This window comes from Perca flavescens, chromosome 5, assembly GCF_004354835.1.
Source record: "Perca flavescens isolate YP-PL-M2 chromosome 5, PFLA_1.0, whole genome shotgun sequence".
Lineage (NCBI taxonomy): Eukaryota > Metazoa > Chordata > Actinopteri > Perciformes > Percidae > Perca > Perca flavescens.
This window is the reverse complement of record NC_041335.1, coordinates 34370467-34393887: the sequence shown is the minus strand read 5'-3', so window position 1 is coordinate 34393887 and position 23421 is coordinate 34370467. Positions and strand designations below refer to the sequence as shown.

At 38.3% G+C, this 23421-nt stretch overlaps 1 protein-coding gene and 1 long non-coding RNA gene across 2 annotated transcripts; both read right to left on the bottom strand.

The window, feature by feature from the left end:
• Window positions 1-2301: 2301 nt before the first annotated feature.
• LOC114556165 (uncharacterized) lies at window positions 2302-4324 on the bottom strand. The gene is made up of 3 exons (XR_003692643.1): window positions 3172-4324; window positions 2706-2851; window positions 2302-2511 (listed from the first exon to the last, which is right to left on the bottom strand). It is a non-coding gene; the product is annotated as an uncharacterized LOC114556165 (long non-coding RNA).
• An 833-nt stretch (window positions 4325-5157) lies between these two features.
• LOC114556293 (histone-lysine N-methyltransferase, H3 lysine-79 specific-like) lies at window positions 5158-11679 on the bottom strand. Its single transcript, XM_028579200.1, has 4 exons — window positions 11613-11679; window positions 9398-10040; window positions 6973-9312; window positions 5158-6284 (listed from the first exon to the last, which is right to left on the bottom strand). Exons 2-4 carry the CDS (start codon window positions 10011-10013, stop codon window positions 5977-5979), a joined length of 3264 nt encoding a protein of 1087 aa, XP_028435001.1. The 5' UTR covers window positions 10014-10040; window positions 11613-11679; the 3' UTR covers window positions 5158-5976.
• Window positions 11680-23421: the final 11742 nt, after the last annotated feature.

Genomic DNA, 23421 nt, shown 5'->3' with positions numbered 1-23421 from the left:
ACCAGCAATTAGGAACTGCAGACTCTGACCCAGGTTCAATCCCCAGTCTAGGCTTGGCCTTTTTGTGTGTAGTTTGCATGTTCTTCCAGATTTTCATTGAGATACTATACTATGACTTTTTTTCGACATACTATACAATGACTTTTTAATGCCTTTTTTCAACATACTCTACTATGACTGTTTTCAACAAAAGTTAATTGGTTGCACTGTGGCTCAGTGGTTTGCACTGCTCCAATTAATACCAGCAAGTAGGCATAGCAGACTGTGACATATAGGTTTGATTCCCAGTCTGGGCTAGGCCTTTTTTGTGGAGTTTGCATGTTTTTCCGGACTTTCTCTGGCATACTATTTGACATTTTTTCATGATTTTCTTTTTTTTTAAATACTATACCCTTACTTTTTCATCACTTTTTTCAACATACTATATACTATGACTTTTTTTAATCACTTTTTTCAACATACTAAACTAGGACCAGGGACAGGCACAGACATTTGGAGGGGCTATTGCTCTAATCTGGAGAAAAAAAGGCAAAGCATCACAGGAGAAGCCTCCTCCAAAACTGTATATCTTTCTCCTCATTTACTGTCTCTTTGTCCTCAATTCTTGATTCTGTCTGTGTCCTTTCTTCATACTCTGAATCTGCACTGCTGTGGGCATACAATTAAGAGAATGTCTTAGAGCTCTTCTAAGGTATTGTTGTTAGGGGGTCAAATAATGAAAGCATTATTATTGTTACGATCAAGGCTTAAAATAATTTCTATAGAATAATTAAGAATACTATTCTGCACAGCATCTATCTTCCCGTTATCACACCTTTACTGACATGGACCTTTTAATAGAAACTCTAACACACACCAACCTCATTATGAGTTGTTGCGTGATGCTCTGCATGCTGTCCCTCACTCTGTGGTCTAAAGCATTGAGGTAGGGCCTCACCTCATTGGAATTATTAGAATCAGAATAAAGTAACTTATACATTATACTGTATTTTTTTCTGCTAAAAAACTCACAAACACAACTGAACACTCTATTGCGGTCAGTTATCTCCTTACTTCCTGCTTTGCTCTTGTCATACCTACTCTGCCACTAGAGGGACCCACCACTTTAAACATTAATATAAGTTGTAATTGCTACTTAAATGACCTCTGGGAGCATTTCTCAGTCTCTTTAATGTTGATTGTTATTCCATAATTATTTACTTCAGACATGTTCTTGAAGATTTTCCAGATGTTTCTTCTGTCCCACATTCTACTGAGCTCCCAACTGACCTTGTATAGCTACGTATGATATTTAGTGTCCCAAAAAAAGTTATGATACTCCACTTGTCATTGACGGCTGTCAAAAAAGCCCTTGATGTAGAGCGTTTCTTTTTCATAAAAGTTGAACTTTTTTCAACTTCAAAAAGACGCTGTCCGAGCTGCAAAAAAGAAGTCAGCGGTGGCGCTTAATAAAAGCGCTCAGGACTTTTTGGAAAATACGGTTTACTCCATAGGATTATAATGTTAAACAGATGCTGGCAGCTTAAAAAAAGACACCAAGTGTGAACAGCCTAACACTGCACATGGAAAAGAGCAGTTAGTCAGGGTTTGATGAAGTGGAGACATATTTTCTTGAAACCTGATTGAGTACGGTTGAGTGCATGAATTGTTTTTATCTTTCTTAGAGAGATTTGGCTAGAGGATAATTGATGATGTGAGAGGAGCTTGAAGAGGCCATGAGGAAACCGTCAGAGGATTAAGAGGCAGGACTTTGTCACAACTTTTTTACAGTAGAGGAGAACTCCTGAACACACATGTATTAGCAGGCTAGAAGGACTGCAGCTTCTGGGATTGCAGTAGAAACAGCTGCTGTGTGGGAGGATTTCCACAAAGAGCAGATGACTGAGGAGTGCGAGGCAGGGCTATGTCCATGCTGACCTCGGCTGCAGGAATAGTCGGCCAGTGGAAGGAAAACTTGCCGGCACAGGTCACTGAGGTATTGCACGTTGGCGAGGCAATCCACCCTTACATAGCAACCCTCAGCATGCGCACGTACATTGGTAATTGGTCATATATTTGAATTGTTATCACTTATATTTTTTGAGAGAGAAAAGTAGTCAATTGTTGAATAGATCACATCAAGGGAGCAGCAAATATACTTTAACATTCCCTATAGAGATTACCACTTGTGTTAAGGTATTAGCAACCACCTGAACACAAAACAAAACCCAAACAACCTAAATGTGACATTTGATTTGTCAACCTTTTTCCAGACCTTATGTCTCAGATTCTGAACCCAAACGCACACCAGGACAAGGTAGGTGGTGGTAAAAAAAGGTCAGTATTTATTGATGACCAAAATATATTTGAAAAGGTAATGCCAGGCGTGTAGACAGGTGAGTCCGGGTGAGTCCGGGTGATGGAATGCTGATAGTGGTGACGAATGTGTTGGGAGGTGAGTCTTGATGGAACGACGAAGTTGATGGTTCTGGTTACCAGACCGGGGGGGAAGGGAATTCCAGGGTGAAGGTACTGAAGAAAGAGGAACAGGAAACAAGCATAAACGAACGAAGCAAACAGCGACCGACTAGCATTTTATTACCATTTTAACATTTTTTTACTAAAATTTTTTCTATGTATATTGTATTATGTCTTATATTGACCTGTGTCTGCAATAAAGTTTATATTTTTTATTTTTAGCAAACAATTTAAGTTGCATAACATACTAGTGTGGCTAACGATCCGGCAGGGCCTGGATGATGGTGGTAGTGATGAAGATCAGGGACAGGTGTGTAAATGGCTGACGAGGATCCGGTTGAGAGGAGGTTCTGGTGATCCTGGAATTTTCCGCCTTTCACTCGTTTCCCAGCAACTGGAATGGGGTACAGTCAGGAACGTAAACACAAAACACAAAAACAAGCGCTGGTCGTGGAGCTCCGCCGGCTGCCAATATCTCTGTGCCCGAATAGCAGTGCTTCGGCTGTAGCCTGCGTCCACCCAATATAGTCCCAAGTCAATATCAGGCCACAAGAAGTAATTAGGTTTTGTTTTTGTTGTTGTTGTTGTTGGGTCACTTTTACTCACGGCATGCTAACGGCAACAAAGCATTACATTCACTGCGCTAAGCTAAGCTAGCGTTGGCACCGCCGGACTAAGACATGCATGCACTGAGACAAAAATGCGTTTACCCACCTATATAAATATAGAGGACGATCTGGCAGGGCCTGGATGATGGTGGTAGTGATGATGATCAGGAACAGGTGTGTAGATTGCTGACGAGGATCCGGTTGAGAGGAGGTTCTGGTGATCCTGGAATTTTCCGCCTTGCACTCGTTGCTCAGCAACCGGAACGGGGTACAGTCAGGAACGTAAAACACAAAACACAAAAACAAACCAGTGTTCATTTCGTCAGACGAGACGAGACTAAATATGTTCGTCAACGACCTTTTTTTCCATGACTAAGACGATGACGAGACTAAAACAAAATTAACATACAAAGGATTACTACATTCATTGCGCTAAGCTAAGCTAGCAGCGGCACCGCCGGACTAAGACAATGCGTGCACTGAGACAAAAATGCGTTTGCCCACCTATATAAATACAGAGGAGACGGTGAATAACTCTATTTCAACAAACGGTGGTGTATTCCTTTAAGAAGCCTCGTAAAGAGTTCTGTACTCGACATTGTGAACATTAATATAGCAACAAACTAATGTTTACTTACTTTAAATCCTGGCCTAAAGCTAATGGAGTAAATAGTGTTCTGAGTAGGGTTGAGTATCGAAACCTGGTGTTTTTAAAGCACTCCATGGTCAAGCCCCTCCGTATATTTCCGATCGCCTGTCTACTTACTCTGCCGCCAGGTCACTCAGGTCTACAACCCAACAACTCCTTGTCATCTCCCGGACACGCCTAAAAACCAGAGGGGACCGAGCCTTCTCTGCAATAGCCCCCAAACTCTGGAATTCCCTCCCACCCCATATCAAATCATGTAATACAATTGATAGTTTTAAATCAAATCTGAAGACGCTTTTTTTAAGATTCAAAGCTATGAACTGAACTGAACTTTTTCTTATCTGTGCCACTATTTAACACTAAACTTGACAGGAGGTTACGTTAGCCTAGTGTTAGCTAGAAGCTGGATAAAACAGGGTAGAAATGCTGTCAGCTAAACGGTGTAAAGTGTGACTGTATTTAACTGTAAAGGATTCCAACAGCGGGACGTCCCACAGTCACCATCTGCCATTGTCGGAAAAACAACACAGACGCACTTCAAAGTTATTGTAAAATACTCTTTTCCTATCTAGTGGAAGTTCAGCAATTCACTGGTGAAATAAGTTATTGTTATAAGTTTTTATTACATTATGAATAAATCATTTAATTTTGACCATATGGCCTTAGCAATAAACAAGCCATTCTTTAATCTCGCCGACAGTTGTTTTATGCTCTTTTTTTCATATATATATATATATATATATATATATATATATATATATATATATATATATATATTAGAGCCGGGACTTTAACGCGTTATTTAAGATTAATTAATTACAGACTTTAATGTGTTAATTAATTACACAAAAAATAACACGTTAAACATTTTTGAGTTTCGGCGGACCGATTATACTGGAGCACCAACTAGTGTTCATGACTTCAGACCTTTTATATATGTCAGTGCTTCAGACAACAACAAACCACAGTGAACATGAACGAAGAAGCTGACGAGATAGCTTTGGTTGGCCCCGTGGATGGGAAATTTTGTTATAAAAAACGAACAACAATGAATTCGCATATCACTGCAGCACATCGTGCCTCAAGTATCACTTCGACGCAAAACATTTAGTAGCTAGCGTGGACGTTAGCCCGACTCCGAGTATAAGGACCCACACCCAACCTACACTCCACCAGATGACTGGTTTAAGGACCAGGGTAACTAAGTCTTCTCACTGTTCTCAGGTCAAATATTTATGGAATTAAAATGCGATTAATTTCGATTAATTAATTACAAAGCCTGTAATTAATTAGATTAATTTTTTTAATCGAGTCCCGGCCCTAATATATATATATATATATATATTGAGTTTTCTTTTGACTAAAACTAGACTAAAATGAGCTCGATGGTGTTTTAAGCCCCCAACGTCTCCTTCCAGGCAGCGCTGCGATCGTTGACTTCAAAGCACCTAACCCTAACCTTAACCCTAACCATAATCATAACTATAGCCATTGCCTAATCCAAGTGCCTTCCTTTTGCAGCGCTGCCTGGAAGGAGACGTTGGGAGCTTTAAACATCGATAAACCTAAAAGCGACAAGACTTTTAGTTGACTAAAACTTGACTAAGATACCTTGAGTTCTCTTTTGACTAAAACTAGACTATAATGATGAGACTTTTAGTTGACTAAAACTTGACTAAGATACCTTGAGTTCTCTTTTGACTAAAACTAGACTAAAATTATGAGACTTTTAGTTGACTAAAACTTGCCCTAACAACAAAAGATATGTAAATGACTAAATATGACTAAAACTGACAAGGACATTTGGCAAGACTAAGACTAAATAAAAAATAGGTGACAGAAGTTCGTGACACCTTAACCAAGCCGATTCTTTTGGGATGTATCCCTAAGTGATCCTTAGTTTCATCCAAACCTTAACCTTAGGAGTGGAAAATGCTCATGTCAATCGTTTTTTTTCCCCTCTTATTGAAATGTTCTCTTTTCAGATTTTGAATGAACCATTCTTAATGTGCCTCTCCTGAACACAGGTAACATGGAATCAAGGTTCCAAGGAAGAAGAAGGCTAAGACACATCTGTCTTCTCCCTTAGTATCTCTCCTTCTTAGGTTTAGATAAGGTTAGGTTTGGTAAGAATAGGTTATGGTAAATAAGGTCTCTGCCAGAACCTAACCTAAGCTAAATTAGGCTAGCATAGGATAGGTGTTGGGCTAACCTTGGTTAAATTAGGCTAGATTAGGATCAATTAGATTGGGTCAGGTGGCATTAGTGCTCAGTATTTTCCATGGGTGCTTGAGCTCTGGACCACAAATGGTATCGGCGCCTAAGCATGATGTATGTATCAAGTGCGGGTGTGCGTGTCCTGACCGGCATTGGCCTGTAGAAAGGTCTTTCTGGGATGTGGCATACCTTCTTCCGCCACACCCTTACTTTCTTGCTGTCTATCTTCTGTCTTTGCTTCTCCACTTCTTTCAGCAACTTAGACTGTTGTTTGATGTAGGACACAACCAGCTTCGTCCTTTGGTCAACCAGCCTTTCTCTTTCTCTTAACTTCCTTGGATTTCTGAGGGGACCTGTAAACAACAGCATAAGAAAGGTTAAGTCTGGAGTCCAATTGTACACTTGCATCCCTCCTAAAAGGACAGATTTGTTATGTTGCAAGTTGTTACAAAATACATGTTGGCCTGGCGCCATAAGTGAGATTAGAGGGTTGGTCAGCTATCTTAGCGACTGAGTATTTCCTTTGTTCTCCATGATGATTAAATCAGTCATGAAAGGAATATGTGCCCACTGTAAGAAAAAACTAAATTTCTGACAGTGTAAACTGATTTTACACGCTTAGTCCTTCCCTGCAGAACAGAACAGAACTGAGTGTACATTTACTTAAGTACTGTGTAACATTATTGCATTATGTTATCATGCTACTTCATGCTTCTATACCACAACAATTTAGAGGAAAATATTATGCATTTTTACTACACTGCATTTAACTAACAAATACACTGCACTGTAGTTACTTTTCAGATTGAATTTTGCATGGACATTGATTGATGCATTAATATTAATAATGTAATGTATTATTACACAGTTGTCTATAACAGTCACATGGGCTGGTTTTCTGACTACATTTACTTTCAATGAATGTTATGGAATAATAATTTCACTTTGTAGGACTTTAAATTAAGTTCATCTAAAAGAGGCTATACATATACAGTATCTTTATGACATTTTATGTGACAAAATGTAAGTTTACTTTCTTACCTTGACGGACGAGTTTGTGCTCAGCCAAAACGTTTGATTTGATTTCAAGGAAAATTTGTTCCTTCTTGGTACTGACCCACCAAATGTATATTCTTGAAAGCAGACCAAAGGTTTTCCTCTCCTTCTCCTGGTTCTTTTTCTCCATATCTTCACGCCTCACCCTTATTATTCTTAACCACTTCTCCTCCAAACGCTGCTTTTCTCTTTCAATGATCTCCCTATCCTTCCTCTCTCTCTTCTCCTTCTCCTGTCTTTCGGTCTCCTCCTTTTCCCTTTCAATCCGCTTCCTCGTCTCTAGACTGAGCTGTCTATATTTCTCTTCACACTCGTACTCACTCATACGTAATTTTCTCTCCCATTTTTCGATCTCCTGTCTTTCTGCCTCCTCCCTCCTCCTCCTTGCATCCTCTAGCCACTTTCTCGCTATCAGATAGATAGGTAAAGGGCTATTAGCCCTTCTTTCTTGCTGCCTCCTTGTGGCAGAAGGCTCGTCGTCTTCAGAAGATGAAGATGTAGAGGCAGGGCTGTCACCCCTTCGTCCGTCCTGTCTCAAGGTGGTTGAAGGGTTGAAATCTCCACGAGACAAAGGTCTCTCAACCATTTGGATGTGCACCCGAGATGAAGATGAAGGGCACTCAACCATTTCTTCTTGCTGTCTCCTTGTGGAAGAAGGCTCGTCATCTTCAGGAGATGAAGAGGAAGGGCTGTCACCCCTTCCTCCGTCCTGCATCAAGTTGGGAGGAAGGTCTTTGGCAACCGAGGCCAAAAGGCTCACAAATAGTCCTCTGTCAAGCCTCGGGATGGTAGCAAGGTTGATGCCTGTGGAAGACAAAGGCTTCTCACTCCTTTGTTCTTGCTGCCTGCTTGTGGTTGAAGGCTCGTCGTCTTCAGAAGATGAAGGGCTCTCACCCATTTCATCTTCCTGCTTCCTTGTGGAAGAAGGCTCGTTGTCTTCAGGAGATGAAGAGGAAGGGCTGTCACCCCTTCCTCCGTCCTGCATCAAGTTGGGAGGAAGGTCTTTGCCAACCGAGGCCAAAAGGCTCACAAATAGTCCTCTATCAAGCCTCGAGGTGGTAGCACGGCTGATATACGCGAAAGACAAAGGCCTCTCACTCCTTTGTTCTTGCTGCCTGCTTGTGGTGGAAGGCTCATCGTCTTCAGAAGATGAAGGGCTCTCACCCCTTTTTGTCTGCCTACTTGTGGTGGAAGGCTCGTCATCTTCAGACGATGAAGTTGAAGGGCTCTCAACTCTTTTTTCTTGCTGCCTCCTTGGAGAAGAAGGCTGGTTGTCTCTAGAGGATGAAGACAAAGGGCTCTCACCCACCCATGCTTGTTGCCTCCTTGGAGGAAAAGGCTGGTTGTCTCTAGAGGATGAAGACAAAGGGCTATCACCCCCCCATGCTTGCTGCCTCCTTGGAGGAAAAGGCTGGTTGTCTCTAGAGGATGAAGACAAAGGGCTATCACCCCCCCATGCTTGCTGCCTCCTTGGAGGAGAAGGCTGGTTGTCTTCAGAGGACGAAGACAAAGGGCTCTCACCCATTTTCCTGCGCTCCTTGGTGTTAGTAGATGGGTTGTTGCCTACAAAGAACAGAGAGCTCACATCCTTTGGTTCTTGCTGCCTGGTGGTAGAGGGCTTGTCCGTACAAGACAAAGGGTTCTCACCGCTTTGCCTGCACTCCTTCATGTTAGTAGAAGGGTTGTTGTTGCCTACAAAGAACAGAGAGCTCACATCCTTTGGTTCTTGCTGCCTGGTGGTAGAGGGCTTGTCCGTACAAGACAAAGGATTCTCACCGCTTTGCCTGCGCTCCTTCGTGTTAGTAGAAGGGTTGTTGCCTACAAAGAACAGATAGCTCACATCCTTTGGTTCTTGCTGCCTGGTGGTAGAGGGCTTGTCCGTACAAGACAAAGGGTTCTCACCGCTTTGCCTGCGCTCCTTTGTGTTAGTAGAAGGGTTGTTGCCTACAAAGAACAGAGAGCTCACATCCTTTGGTTCTTGCTGCCTGGTGGTAGAGGGCTTGTCCGTACAAGACAAAGGGTTCTCACCGCTTTGCCTGCGCTCCTTCGTGTTAGTAGAAGGGTTGTTGCCTACAAAGAACAGAGAGCTCACATCCTTTGGTTCTTGCTGCCTGGTGGTACAGGGCTTGTCCGTACAAGACAAAGGGCTCTCACCCCTTTGCCTGCGCTCCTTCGTGTTAGTAGAAGGGTTGTTGTTGCCTACAAAGAACAGAGAGCTCACATCCTTTGGTTCTTGCTGCCTGGTGGTAGAGGGCTTGTCCGTACAAGACAAAGGGTTCTCACCGCTTTGCCTGCGCTCCTTCGTGTTAGTAGAAGGGTTGTTGCCTAAAAAACAACAGAGAGCTCACATCCTTTGGTTCTTGCTGCCTGGTGGTAGAGGGCTTGTCCGTACATGACAAAGGGCTCTCACCCCTTTGCCTGCGCTCCTTCGTGTTAGTAGAAGTGTTGTTGTTGCCTACAAAGAACAGAGAGCTCACATCCTTTGGTTCTTGCTGCCTGGTGGTAGAGGGCTTGTCCGTACAAGACAAAGGGCTCTCACCCCTTTGCCTGCGCTCCTTCGTGTTAGTAGAAGGGTTGTTGTTGCCTACAAAGAACAGAGAGCTCACATCCTTTGGTTCTTGCTGCCTGGTGGTAGAGGGCTTGTCCGTACAAGACAAAGGGTTCTCACCGCTTTGCTTGCGCTCCTTCGTGTTAGTAGAAGGGTTGTTGCCTACAAAGAACAGAGAGCTCACATCCTTTGGTTCTTGCTGCCTGGTGGTAGAGGGCTTGTCTGTACAAGACAAAGGGCTCTCACCCCTTTGCCTGCGCTCCTTCGTGTTATTAGAAGGGTTGTTGCCTCCACTAGACGAAGGTCTCTCACCCCTTCGTCCGTGCTCCCCCAAGATGGTGAGAGGGTCGAGGTCTTCAGGAGACGAAGGTCTCTCACTCCTTCGTTTGGACTTCTTCTTCGAAGAGTACACATCTCCTTTAGACCGAGGTCTTGCAAATAGTTTTAATCCAAAAATGGATCTGAACATTTTCTCCATGGCTTATTCTTATACTTCTCTTGAAAACTGCAAGTACAAACACACACATGCAAACAGTAATTACTTCACTGATAATCACATTATTGTTTCAAGCAGCACACCAAGCAAGTTATTTCTTACTTAACTAAACTTTCTAATTGAACTTAAATTATTGGAGAAATATTTCTCTGGTCACTCATCATTATTGCACTGTGCTTGATGAACAAAAATGTAAAAGGTCTGCCACAAATATCACTTAAAATCTCAACACTTCAGACTACAGTATAATGTACTTTCAAATAAATCAATCAAGTATTAATGTATGTTAGACACATAAACTGTACATATCCACTGACATTATAGCTGCAACTAGTACAGTTATGATAATATTAACAATATTTGTACTAATTAGTAAGAATAATAAAAATGATAAAAACATTACAATGAAAGCAGTGTTTTCTATGAATAACTAGCTCAAAAGACACCTTCACTGTAACACGACAAGACATTTTTCTTTTTAGATCAACAACCCACAGGACTTAGGGGGCATATTTAGTCAAATGTTTGTGATAAATCTTGATTTCACATGTAATCTGTGATAGAAACTACAGAATATCACAAGTGCAGGGACTGCAAACCTCTTTGTCAATTTAAAACCTCCTTGAATGCAAGGAGACACTACACATGCAGTCGATTTTGTGCACATGCAATTTAGGCAACACATAATGCAACATTTACTAGACCCATTTACAATCAAATTCTTTTGTGCAAGAAAAAAAGTGCATTTGCATCTCCTAATCACAGCACATCTTACTGTCCTGATAGAATATAACTGATAAAAAGTTGAAAAGTTATTTATTTGACAGAAGATTTTGAGGAAAGTGAATGTAGGAGTACATTCACTTTTTCACATTTTTCTGTCAAATAAATATCACAAGTGCAGGGACTGCAAACCTCTTTGTCAATTTAAAGCTCCTCGAGCACAAGGAGACGCTACACATGCAGTCAATTTTGTGCACATGCAATTTAGGCAACATGTAATGCAACATTTACTAGGCCCATTTACAATCAAATTGTTTTGTGCAAGAGAAAAAGTGCATTTGCATCTCCTAATCACAGCACATCTTACTGTACTGATAGAATATGACTGATAAAAAGTTGAAAAGTTATTTATTTGACAGAAAAATGTGAGGAAAGTGAATGCAGGAGTACATTCACTTTCCTCACATTTTTCTGTCAAATAAATATCACAAGTGCAGGGACTGCAAATCTCTTCATCAATTTAACAATTTAAAAGCTCCTCGAGCACAAGGAGACACTACACATGCAGTCAATTTTGTGCACATGCAATTTAGGCAATACATAATGCAACATTTACTAGGCCCATTTACAGTCAAATTGTTTTGTGCAAGAGAAAAAGTGCATTTGCATCTCCTGATCACAGCACATCTTACTGTACTGATAGAATATGACTGATAAAAAGTTGAAAAGTTATTTTTTTTCACAGAATAATGTGAGGAAAGTGAATATACTCCTTCCCCATCACAACACAGCTCTACTAAACAGAAAAAGAATTGAACAAAAAAAGTAGTTTTAGCTCTGCTGTAAAGTGCAGCTTACCTCTCCAAAGGTTTGTGTGGAAATGTACTGAAACTCTGTTAATGTTCTAGTTCTGCTATCAGTTCTGTTGTTTTGTTTTGATTTTGTTTTAAAATAAAAATTTTGCTGGAATGTAGTTCTGCTGTCAATTCTGTTATGTTTTAGTTTTTAAAGAAAAACATTACTGGAATGTAACTAAATGCATTTACTTAACTACCAGAAACACATACAGCCAGGATTATATAAGTATTAATGTATGTTAGACACATATACTGTACATATCCATTGACATATTATAGCTGCAACTAGCACAGTTATAATGATAATATTAACAATATTTCTACTAATTAGTAAGAATAATAAAAATAATAAAAACATTACAATGAAAGCAGTGTTTTCTATGACTAGCTAGCTCAAAAGACACCTTCACTGTAACAGGACAAGACATTTTTCTTTTTAGATCAACAACCCACAGGACTTAGGGGGCATATTTAGTCAAATGTTTGTGATAAATCTTGAATTCACATGTAATCTGTGATAGAAGCTGCAGAATATCACAAGTGCAGGGACTGCAAACCTCTTTGTCAATTTAAAACCTCCTTGAATGCAAGGAGACACTACACATGCAGTCAATTTTGTGCACATGCAATTTAGGCAACATGTAATGCAACATTTACTAGACCCATTTACAATCAAATTGTTTTGTGCAAGAGAAAAAGTGCATTTGCATCTCCTAATCACAGCACATCTTACTGTACTGATAGAATATGACTGATAAAAAGTTGAAAAGTTTATTTGACAAAAAATCTTGGAAAGTGAATGCAGGAGTAATTCACTTTCCTCACATTTTTCTGTCAAATAAATATCACAAGTGCAGGGACTGCAAACCTCTTCATCAATTTAACAATTTAAAAGCTCCTCGAGCACAAGGAGACACTACACATGCAGTCAATTTTGTGCACATGCAATTTAGGCAATACATAATGCAACATTTACTAGGCCCATTTATAGTCAAATTGTTTTGTGCAAGAGAAAAAGTGCATTTGCATCTCCTGATCACAGCACATCTTACTGTACTGATAGAATATGACTGATAAAAAGTTGAAAAGTTATTTTTTTTCACAGAATAATGTGAGGAAAGTGAATATACTCCTTCCCCATCACAACACAGCTCTACTAAACAGAAAAAGAATTGAACAAAAAAAGTAGTTTTAGCTCTGCTGTAAAGTGCAGCTTACCTCTCCAAAGGTTTGTGTGGAAATGTACTGAAACTCTGTTAATGTTCTAGTTCTGCTATCAGTTCTGTTGTTTTGTTTTGATTTTGTTTTAAAATAAAAATTTTGCTGGAATGTAGTTCTGCTGTCAATTCTGTTATGTTTTAGTTTTTAAATAAAAACATTACTGGAATGTAACTAAATGCATTTACTTAACTACCAGAAACACATACAGCCAGGATTATATAAGTATTAATGTATGTTAGACACATATACTGTACATATCCATTGACATATTATAGCTGCAACTAGCACAGTTATAATGATAATATTAACAATATTTCTACTAATTAGTAAGAATAATAAAAATAATAAAAACATTACAATGAAAGCAGTGTTTTCTATGACTAGCTAGCTCAAAAGACACCTTCACTGTAACAGGACAAGACATTTTTCTTTTTAGATCAACAACCCACAGGACTTAGGGGGCATATTTAGTCAAATGTTTGTGATAAATCTTGAATTCACATGTAATCTGTGATAGAAGCTGCAGAATATCACAAGTGCAGGGACTGCAAACCTCTTTGTCAATTTAAAACCTCCTTGAATGCAAGGAGACACTACACATGCAGTCAATTTTGTGCACATGCAATTTAGGCAATACATAATGCAACATTTACTAGGCCCATTTACAGTCAAATTGTTTTGTGCAAGAGAAAAAGTGCATTTGCATCTCCTGATCACAGCACATCTTACTGTCCTGATAGAATATAACTGATAAAAAGTTGAAAAGTTATTTTTTTTCACAGAATAATGTGAGGAAAGTGAATATACTCCTTCCCCTTCACAACACAGCTCTACTAAACAGAAAAAGAATTGAACAAAAATTAGGCATTTTTAGCTCTGCTGGCCCAGTGCAGCTTACCTCTCCAAAGGTTTGTGTGGAAATGTACTGAAACTCTGTTAATGTTCTAGTTCTGCTGTCAATTCTGTTAAAAAGTTTTTTGATTTTGTTTTAAAATAAAAACATTTGCTGGAATGTAATGTTCTAGTTCTGCTGTCAATTCTGTTATGTTTTAACTTTTAAATAAAAACATTACTGGAATGTAACTAAATGCATTTACTTAACTACCAGAAACACATACAGCCAGGATTATATAAGTATTAATGTATTTTAGACACATATACTGTACATATCCATTGACATATTATAGCTGCAACTAGCACAGTTATAATGATAATATTAACAATATTTCTACTAATTAGTAAGAATAATAAAAATGATAAAAACATTACAATGAAAGTAGTGTTTTCTATGACTAGCTAGTTCAAAAGACACCTTCAATGTAACAGGACAAGACATTTTTCTTTTTAGATCAACAACCCACAGGACTTAGGGGGCATATTTAGTCAAATGTTTGGTGATAAATCTTGAATTCACATGTAATCTGTGATAGAAGCTGCAGAATATCACAAGTGCAGGGACTGCAAACCTCTTTGTCAATTTAAAACCTCCTTGAATGCAAGGAGACACTACACATGCAGTCAATTTTGTGCACATGCAATTTAGGCAACACATAATGCAACATTTACTAGACCCATTTACAGTCAAATAGTTTTGTGCAAGAGAAAAAGTAGATTTGCATCTCCTGATCACAGCACATCTTACTGTACTGATAGAATATGACTGATAAAAAGTTTAAAAGTCATTTTTTTCACAGAATAATGTGAGGAAAGTGAATATACTCCTTCCCCATCACAACACAGCTCTACTAAACAGAAAAGGAATTGAGTAAAAAAGTAGTTTTAGCTCTGCTGTAAAGTGCAGCTTACCTCTCCAAAGGTTTGTGTGGAAATGTACTGAAACTCTGTTAATGTTCTAGTTCTGCTTCTAGTTCTTGTTTTGTTTTGTTTTGTTTTAAAATTGTTGCTGGAATGTAGTTCTGTTTTTATGTTTTAGTTTTTAAATAAAAACATTGCTGGAATGTAACTAAGTGCATTTACTTAACTACCAGAAACACATACAGCCAGGATTATGTAGCTAAGTATTAATGTATTTTAGACACATATACTGTACATATCCATTGACATATTATAGCTGCAACTAGCACAGTTATAATGATAATATTAACAATATTTCTACTAATTAGTAAGAATAATAAAAATGATAAAAACATTACAATGAAAGCAGTGTTTTCTATGACTAGCTAGCTCAAAAGACACCTTCAATGTAACAGGACAAGACATTTTTCTTTTTAGATCAACAACCCACAGGACTTAGGGGGCATATTTAGTCAAATGTTTGGTGATAAATCTTGAATTCACATGTAATCTGTGATAGAAGCTGCAAAATATCACAAGTGCAGGGACTGCAAACCTCTTTGTCAATTTAAAACCTCCTTGAATGCAAGGAAACACTACACATGCAGTCAATTTTGTGCACATGCAATTTAGGCAACATAATGCAACATTTACTAGACCCATTTACAGTCAAATAGTTTTGTGCAAGAGAAAAAGTAGATTTGCATCTCCTGATCACAGCACATCTTACTGTACTGATAGAATATGACTGATAAAAAGTTTAAAAGTCATTTTTTTTCACAGAATAATGTGAGGAAAGTGAATATACTCCTTCCCCATCACAACACAGCTTTACTAAACAGAAAAAGAATTGAGTAAAAAAGTAGATTTTTAGCTCTGCTCTAAAGTGCAGCTTACCTCTCCAAAGGTTTGTGTGGAAATGTACTGAAACTCTGTTAATGTTCTAGTTCTGCTGTCAATTCTGTTATGTTTTAATTTTTAAATAAAAACATTGCTGGAATGTAACTAAGTGCATTTACTTAACTACCAGAAACACATACAGCCAGGAGCCAAGATGGCACTGACTGACAGGTCTATGAACCAATCACAGTTTGTCAACTGAATGGGGCATTTAGTCAGCCAATAGAAACCTTTACTTGTATTCATATCCATTGACATATTATATAAACTAGCACAGTTATAATGATAATATTAACAATTTTCTACTAATTAGTAAGAATAATAAAAATTTAAAAACATGTATTTTGAAAAGTGTTTTCTATGACTAGTTAGCTCAAAAGACACCTTCAATGTAACAGGACAAGACATTTTTCTTTTTAGATCAACAACCCACAGGACTTAGGGGGCATATTTAGTCAAATGTTTGGTGATAAATCTTGAATTCACATGTAATCTGTGATAGAAGCTGTATCACAAGTGCAGGGACTGCAAACCTCTTTGTCAATTTAAAACCTCCTTTTAATGCAAGGAGACACTAGTCTGCAGTCAATTTTGTGCACATCAATTTAGGCAACACATAATGCAACATTTACTAGACCCATTTACAGTCAAATAGTTTTGTGCAAGAGAAAAAGTAGATTTGCATCTCCTGATCACAGCACATCTTACTGTACTGATGAATATGACTGATAAAAAGTTAAAGTCATTTTTTTTCACAGAATAATGTGAGGAAAGTGAATATACTCCTTCCCATCACAACACAGTTTACTAAACAGAAAAAGAATTGAGTAAAAAAGTAGTTTTTAGCTCTGCTCTAAAGTGCAGCTTACCTTTCCAAAGGTTTGTGTGGAAATGTACTGAAACTCTGTTAATGTTCTAGTTCTGCTGTCAATTCTGTTATGTTTTAATTTTTAAATAAAAACATTGCTGGAATGTAACTAAGTGCATTTACTTAACTACCAGAAACACATACAGCCAGGAGCCAAGATGGCACTGACTGACAGGTCTATGAACCAATCACAGTTTGTCAACTGAATGGGGCATTTAGTCAGCCAATAGAAACCTTTACTTGTATTCATATGCGTCATATAAATAAAATGGATGGAAAGGCCATTTTCATTCAAATCAATGTAGCAGAATAAACACTAGACAGATGTAGAGCCGCCTTTCTGATACAATGACTTTTTATCACTTTATTATGACATACTACAATTACTTTTTTTGTCATACCATACTATAACTAATTAACTACCATACTATATTTTTTCAGTTTTTTCAACATACTATAGCCTACTATGCCTTTGTATCACTTTATTCAATACAATTACTTTTTTATCACTTTGTGTGACATACAATACCATGACTTTTTTTGACATGCTATACTATGACTCGTATTGACATACTATACAACAGGGATCTTCAACAGGGGGTCCGGGAGCCCTAGGGGGTCCTCTGAGTCAATACAGGGGGGCCTCCAACTTATTGTTAATTTTTGAAAGTTTGAAAGTTTAAAAAAAAAAAATTTAAAAGTCTTCACATAAATCCGACTTGTTATTAGCAAATATAGATCCCCACTGATGATAGGCTTACTGTCCTTGGTTGGTAGTCACTAAGCTAGATAGATATCCACAGATACAGTTAATAAGGATTCACTGTGCCACATGTGATTTATGAAATCATGCCAACAATTATAAGGCTGTTTTAAAAGCTTAGTATTGTATGCAACAAAAAGGTATATATAAAGGCTTTAGGCCACCATACACATAATTGTAGGCTCAATTTAATATGCAACTTCATTTTATACAATATCTCTAGTAGGGGGTCCCTGCTCCATCTCTCTTTCAGTTAAGGGGTCCTTGGCTTAAAAATCTTTAAAGACCCGTGCTATACAATGACTTTTTCATGACTTTTTTTCCGACACATACTATACTATGGCTTTTTTTATCACTTTTTTCAACAAATCTATAGTATGACATTTTTCAACATTCTGTTATGACTTTTCTTTTATTTCTAGTTATGGAGCTAAATGGACACATATTTAGGATTCTTTCATGTAACACATCAAAGACCATTACAGTGAGCAAAGAAAAAATATCATAAACTGCAATGAGGACGAAGGTGGACTGTTATTTTTTATAGAAACTACGGAGTGGTGTACAGCAAGCACGCCAGCTAACGACATCAGCCTAGACCAGAGATCTTCAACAGGGGGTCTGGGACCAATCCAATATTACATTAAGGCAGGAGATCTTTAACTGATGCAATTTATTTTAGGGTCCCATAAACTAACAAAATCAAAGACCTAATGAGATGAGATATTGCAGTGTAATTGAAAGTTATTTGTTTAAAAAATAAAATGTATGAATGTCTGTGTGAAATAGTGGTTTACAGCACGTATGAGACAGATGGACGGGGCCTTTAGTGGGCCTTTGATTTGAAAGTGATCATCAGAAAGGCAGCTCTACATCTGTCTAGTGTTTATCTGCTTCCCTTCCATTCATCTGCCTGCCAGTTCCTCTCCCTCGCTCTTTGGCTGTCTTCCTCTCAACCTAACCAGAGCGTTGCCAGACGTAGGGCAAGCTGCCCAGCGCCGATCCAGCGATCTACTCCACAGTGAGCTGCGTGTGAAGGTCAGTATGTTCTGACTCACCCTGTTTGCCAACCACTGCACTATCCTCTTTTTCAAATCAGATCTTCTATTCTACAAAGCAGTTCATGAATGAATCTGGGGCTGAGCTGCAACTACCAATTATTTTCATTGTTGATTAATCTGTTGATTTATTTTCTTGATTAATCGATTAGTTGTTTGGTCTTTTAAAATGTCAAAAAATAGTGAAAAACGTCAATCAGTGTTCCCCAGAGCCCAAGATGACGTCCTCAAATGTCTTGTTTTGTCCACAACTCAAAGATATTCAGTTTACTGGCAGTCGAGATGGAAGAGTGTCACTGAACTCAACATGGTGTTATATAATGACCAGGACAAATATTACCGAGAGATTACAAATAAAGATGTGAGGGGCCAGTAATCTGCAGCTCTATCTGCACGGCTGGAGGGGTTACATAACCCACATCAGCCGAGACTGAGTCACTGTGTGTGTGTGTGTGTGTGTGTGTGTGTGTGTGTGTGTGTGTGTGTGTGTGTGTGTGTGTGTGTGTGTGTGTGTGTAGCACATTCAGTCTTGTAACGCAATTACCAAGGGATCAAATATTATTCTCTGTTTTGGTCAAAACTTCTGCGGAATTTTTAAACAATTTGAATCTTATATAATCTATTATTTAATCTAGGGGCTCCAAGTAAAACATTTTGTGTATGTGTGCGCGCGTGCAAAATAGAGAGAGATAGAGAGTAATCTATACACATAACTGTTGCTTTGAGGCTGTCTGTGGTTAAGTATTTATGCAGTATAGTGAGTCCTGTGTGTCCAGGTATCTTTGCTCGAGAGTAATGCAAAGATGTGCAGGGATGGATACATGTGTCTTAATGTCCTTGTGCATAAAATTGCAATCATTCTTATTTCTCATTTTTAGTCAGATCTTCATAACAGGACCCCTATGGAGTCATAAACACACATCACAATTACACGCACACGGACACACAATTAAATAGAGCAGCTCTGATATCGAAATCATTATAATTCAGTATCATCTAGTCAGTATGAATGTTTATTCTGTCCACGGAGGTCTAATTATCGCATAAGACGAGATGAAATAACGACCCTGATGGGAAAAGCATCAGTATGCATGACACAGCAGAAGAAAAAAAAAAGGAAACATAGCGAGTGCTTGCAAGATCCGGGAAGTGAGAAAATGAAAGAACATTGGGCCTCATTCACCAACATTCATTTGTAGAAATGTTTCTTAAACCCTTCTTTTTTTTTACAAAGATTCTGGTGTTCACTAAAAAACCAGTGTCTTGGATTTAGTATTAAAGAACAAAATCTACTGACACTGAAAAGATATTACTGCACATTTGATGATGACAATTTGCTCCAAATGATTGCACTGCATTTTATTTAATTCAAACTCGTTTACAATGATAGTATTGTACTGTAATGTATTTCTGATCATTTGTTGAAAATTGTCATATTATGCAAAAAACCTCCTCTCCTGCAATTTAGACAACAATTAAACTGATTAAATCCTGCATTATTTGGTGATTGATCCAATTTATAGGGCGAAACCAGTGGCGTTGGCTAACAAAGTACAAATTAGGCTAATTGCTACCAAGAACATTTTTCACGTATCTGTGCAGCAGAGCATGCCAATAGTGCATAGCCTGCTTTTGACTTTTTACTTTGTTACATTTGCAGCAGACGTATCTATACAATGAGAACCACTACATTTCGTGGATGTTTTGGCAGGCCGTTTTTAGCTGAAAGGTTCCCCCCCAATTTTCCTTCCTGACCGTCAATTAATGTCTCATGGTGAAGTTTGGTTTGCCATAGATTTGTATATATGGGGCTTTATTCCGATTCAAGTTGCCAAAATGTATGGTCATCCAACTGTAATTACAGCCATATTCCGGTACAACTATAATTTAAATCGTTTGTTTTTAGTTAGATCTATAATTAAATTACAAACTTGAATATATCTATTTGTCACCACAGGTGGACCCTACTCCTCCACACAGGGAATCGAAGACGCGTTCATATCTTTTATTTATTTAGCACACCTCTTCACAACTCCCCAATTTAAGGTGCTTTACATAAAACACTTTATTTGCAATTAAAAACATTTGTTAAAGGGAATAAAATACATCCATTAAAAATACCAACTGCAAGAATAAAAGTTACAGTTCCGTTTTATGGCTGGTCAAAAGGATAAGAACTTTTTAAAAAGAACAGGCCTTGTTTGGGTAGTGGACTTTTCTACTTTTATTAAAGTAAATGTCTCTGTTAAAAACTACTTTTATTTTAGTTCTGAGATTCAGGACAGAAAGCCTCCCTGACCCAGACGATCCTGAGAATCTCCAAAAACCTGTCTCCCAGGAGGTGCAGAGCAGGAAGAAACATGTCCTTATTGTAAAAATTTGTGGGGCGTTTTTAAGCTAATTATAACAACTGGCACGCGCACTTAATTGTACAAAATTAGCTTGAGGAATATCCTCATCAATCAGCTGTTCATAGGAAACAGGTTGCTGGGTTGAGGCAGAGAGCTGTCATGAATCCACTGAGGTTCTTTTCTTAATGGACCTTCTTAAGAACATAACTTTGATCCTCGAAAAACTAAAAGATATTGGTGAATGAGGCCCATTCATTTCTATTTTGTTTTCTTTATTTTTTTTCAAAAACTTGCAGTGCCTCACAAAAAGACCAGTGTCTCACATTTAGTATAAAGTATAAAAAGCTGACTTGCAGATATGCTGCCATAGTCATATCTAATTCATATGCATGACCAGAAGTATGGGCCTCAAACTGTTTGCATTTAGCAGACTAAAACACTCCGACCTACTTGACCCTCATTGTCATTCACCCTCCATCCTGTGTTACCTCCTCTCCTGCAGAGTTAGACTGCCACCTGCTGGTTAGACTTCCAACTCGGGTTGAAACCAGCTGCCGTTGGCTGCAGTAGTGGCTGATTGCTGCCAAGAACCTTCTCCATTACTGTGCAGCAGAGCATGCCATTGCTGCGCTCTGCTGGTATTTCCAGGTAAGGACAATGTGCAGTCAGACGTGTCAGTGCAATGAGAACGACTCACATCGACGTGGATGTTCTGGCAGGCCGTCATTAGCCAAAGGTCATGTTATTTTCCTCAGAATGTACAATTAATGTGCTCCATGGTGCTGCATTTGATTGTTGTATTCCGTGTTTCTTTATTCCGTTTCTTTTTGCCAAAATGTATGGTCATCCAACTGTAGTTACAGCCATATTGTATACAACTATAGTTTAAATCGGATAGTTTAATTAGATCTATAATTAATTTACAGAACTAAAATATAGAGGGCAGTTGTTACCTGGGGTTCTGATCTGTCTAGTATTTTTGTAATGAAAGTGGTGTGTTCGAGGTCCGAAGGTTTCAACTTTAGTTCACATAGCACATTTCAGCAACAAGAGAATTTAATTTATTTACAAAAAACACGAAAAAAAAGCAATTTCTCACATTTGACAAGGGAATAAAAATTATGAATAGCTAAAATTGAATAAGAAGCATGAATGAAATGCATGAAATACAAGAATACAAGTTACAGTGTAGTGTAAGAAATGGCAGCATCAAAAGGAAAAGTCATCAGCCTTGATTTAAAAGAACTGAGAGTTGCAGGGGACATGCAGTTTTCTGGGAATTTATTCCATATATGTCATGCATAAAAACTGCTTCTCCATGTTTAGTTCTGACTCTGGGGACAGAAAGCAGACCTGACCCAGACGATCCTGAGAGGTCTGGATGCTTCATAGTGTAGCAGCAGAGCAGAAAGAAACCGTTCAGTGCTTAATTGTACAAAATTTGCCTCTGAAATGTAGTGAAGTGTAAAGTATTCTTAAGTAAAGTATAAGTACCTAGAAATTGCACTTAATTGTACAAAATTAGCTTGAGTGAATATCCTCGGTCACGGCTGTTCATAGGAAACAGGCTGCTGGGTGATGAGGCAGAGAGCTGTCACGGCTGCCCTGAGATATCTTGAATGGACAGAGTGTTCTTGCTGGAGAAGATATTGAGCCTATTAGGGTTACTAGGGCAAAATATTATGCTCCTTCCTTCTTCTTGTGTTTGGTTTCTTGTCTGTTTATATAGAGCGCGCAAGCTTTATGCCATTGACATATATAAAATGGACCAACAGAAAAATAAAAAATATAAAAACGGATAAAATACAGTTCCAATTTTAAACTGTAAGAACAGTGACTTCAGTAAAATGTAAAAACAGATCAAATACAAGAATAAAAGTTACAGTGCAGTTTAAGAAGTGAACAATTATTTAACTAAAGTAATCAATTGAACTAAGTAGTACATTATTTGCATCTGAAATGAGGCAAATAATGTCCTGCCTCTTAAACATTTTTTTTACCAGGAATATTCCCATTGAGATTCAGAATATCTATTACAAGGGAGTCCTGGCCAAGACCGCAGCATAAAAAATTTAATTACATTACATTTTAGCGACTTACAGTTGCTATATATGTCAGAGGTCAACTATGGGTCTTGCTCAGTGACACATTGGTTGATGGATCGCAGTAGGATTTGAACATGGGTCTCCCCCACCAATGGTATGTGTCATATCCACTGTGCCATCACCACCCCCAGTTTCAACACACAAAAAAACACACTTAAAACAAATACCAAATTGCATCAAACTAATGTTTTTGTCACTCTTTTCAATGCTTTTTTTAAATTCTTGGTCAATAAACCTAATTTAAATGACGTCATACCTCATTTTTTAGTTTAAAAAAGCAAATATTATGAATTACTTTTACTAATAGTTAAGATCAGAGGATGTTGAGTGAATCACAGACATCAAAGTTTAATTACGATAATGTTTTAAAACCTCTTAAACACTTTTTTTTTTCGAATGCTATGAAATAGCAGTATTAATTTTACCTGCAAGGTATGTTGTATGGGTTCTATCTAACGTACATGCATGCATTCATGTTATTTTGGGGCAATTTGGTTGTTAAGAAACCCATATTTCTGATATATAAAATCTATGAAAACGGGTCAAATTTGACCCGAGGACAACACAAGGGTTAGTCCTGTTTTTGAAATCTCCCATGCTAATAAAATAATCTAGTATTTTAGTAGTAGAGTACTTGAGGGAATGCACCACTGACTTATTACTCAACTTTGCTGGGTCCTCTTTAAAAGGCCCCTTTCTGGGTCCCCGGACCATAGCTTGGAATACCCTACCCGGAAGTGGGTGGTGGAG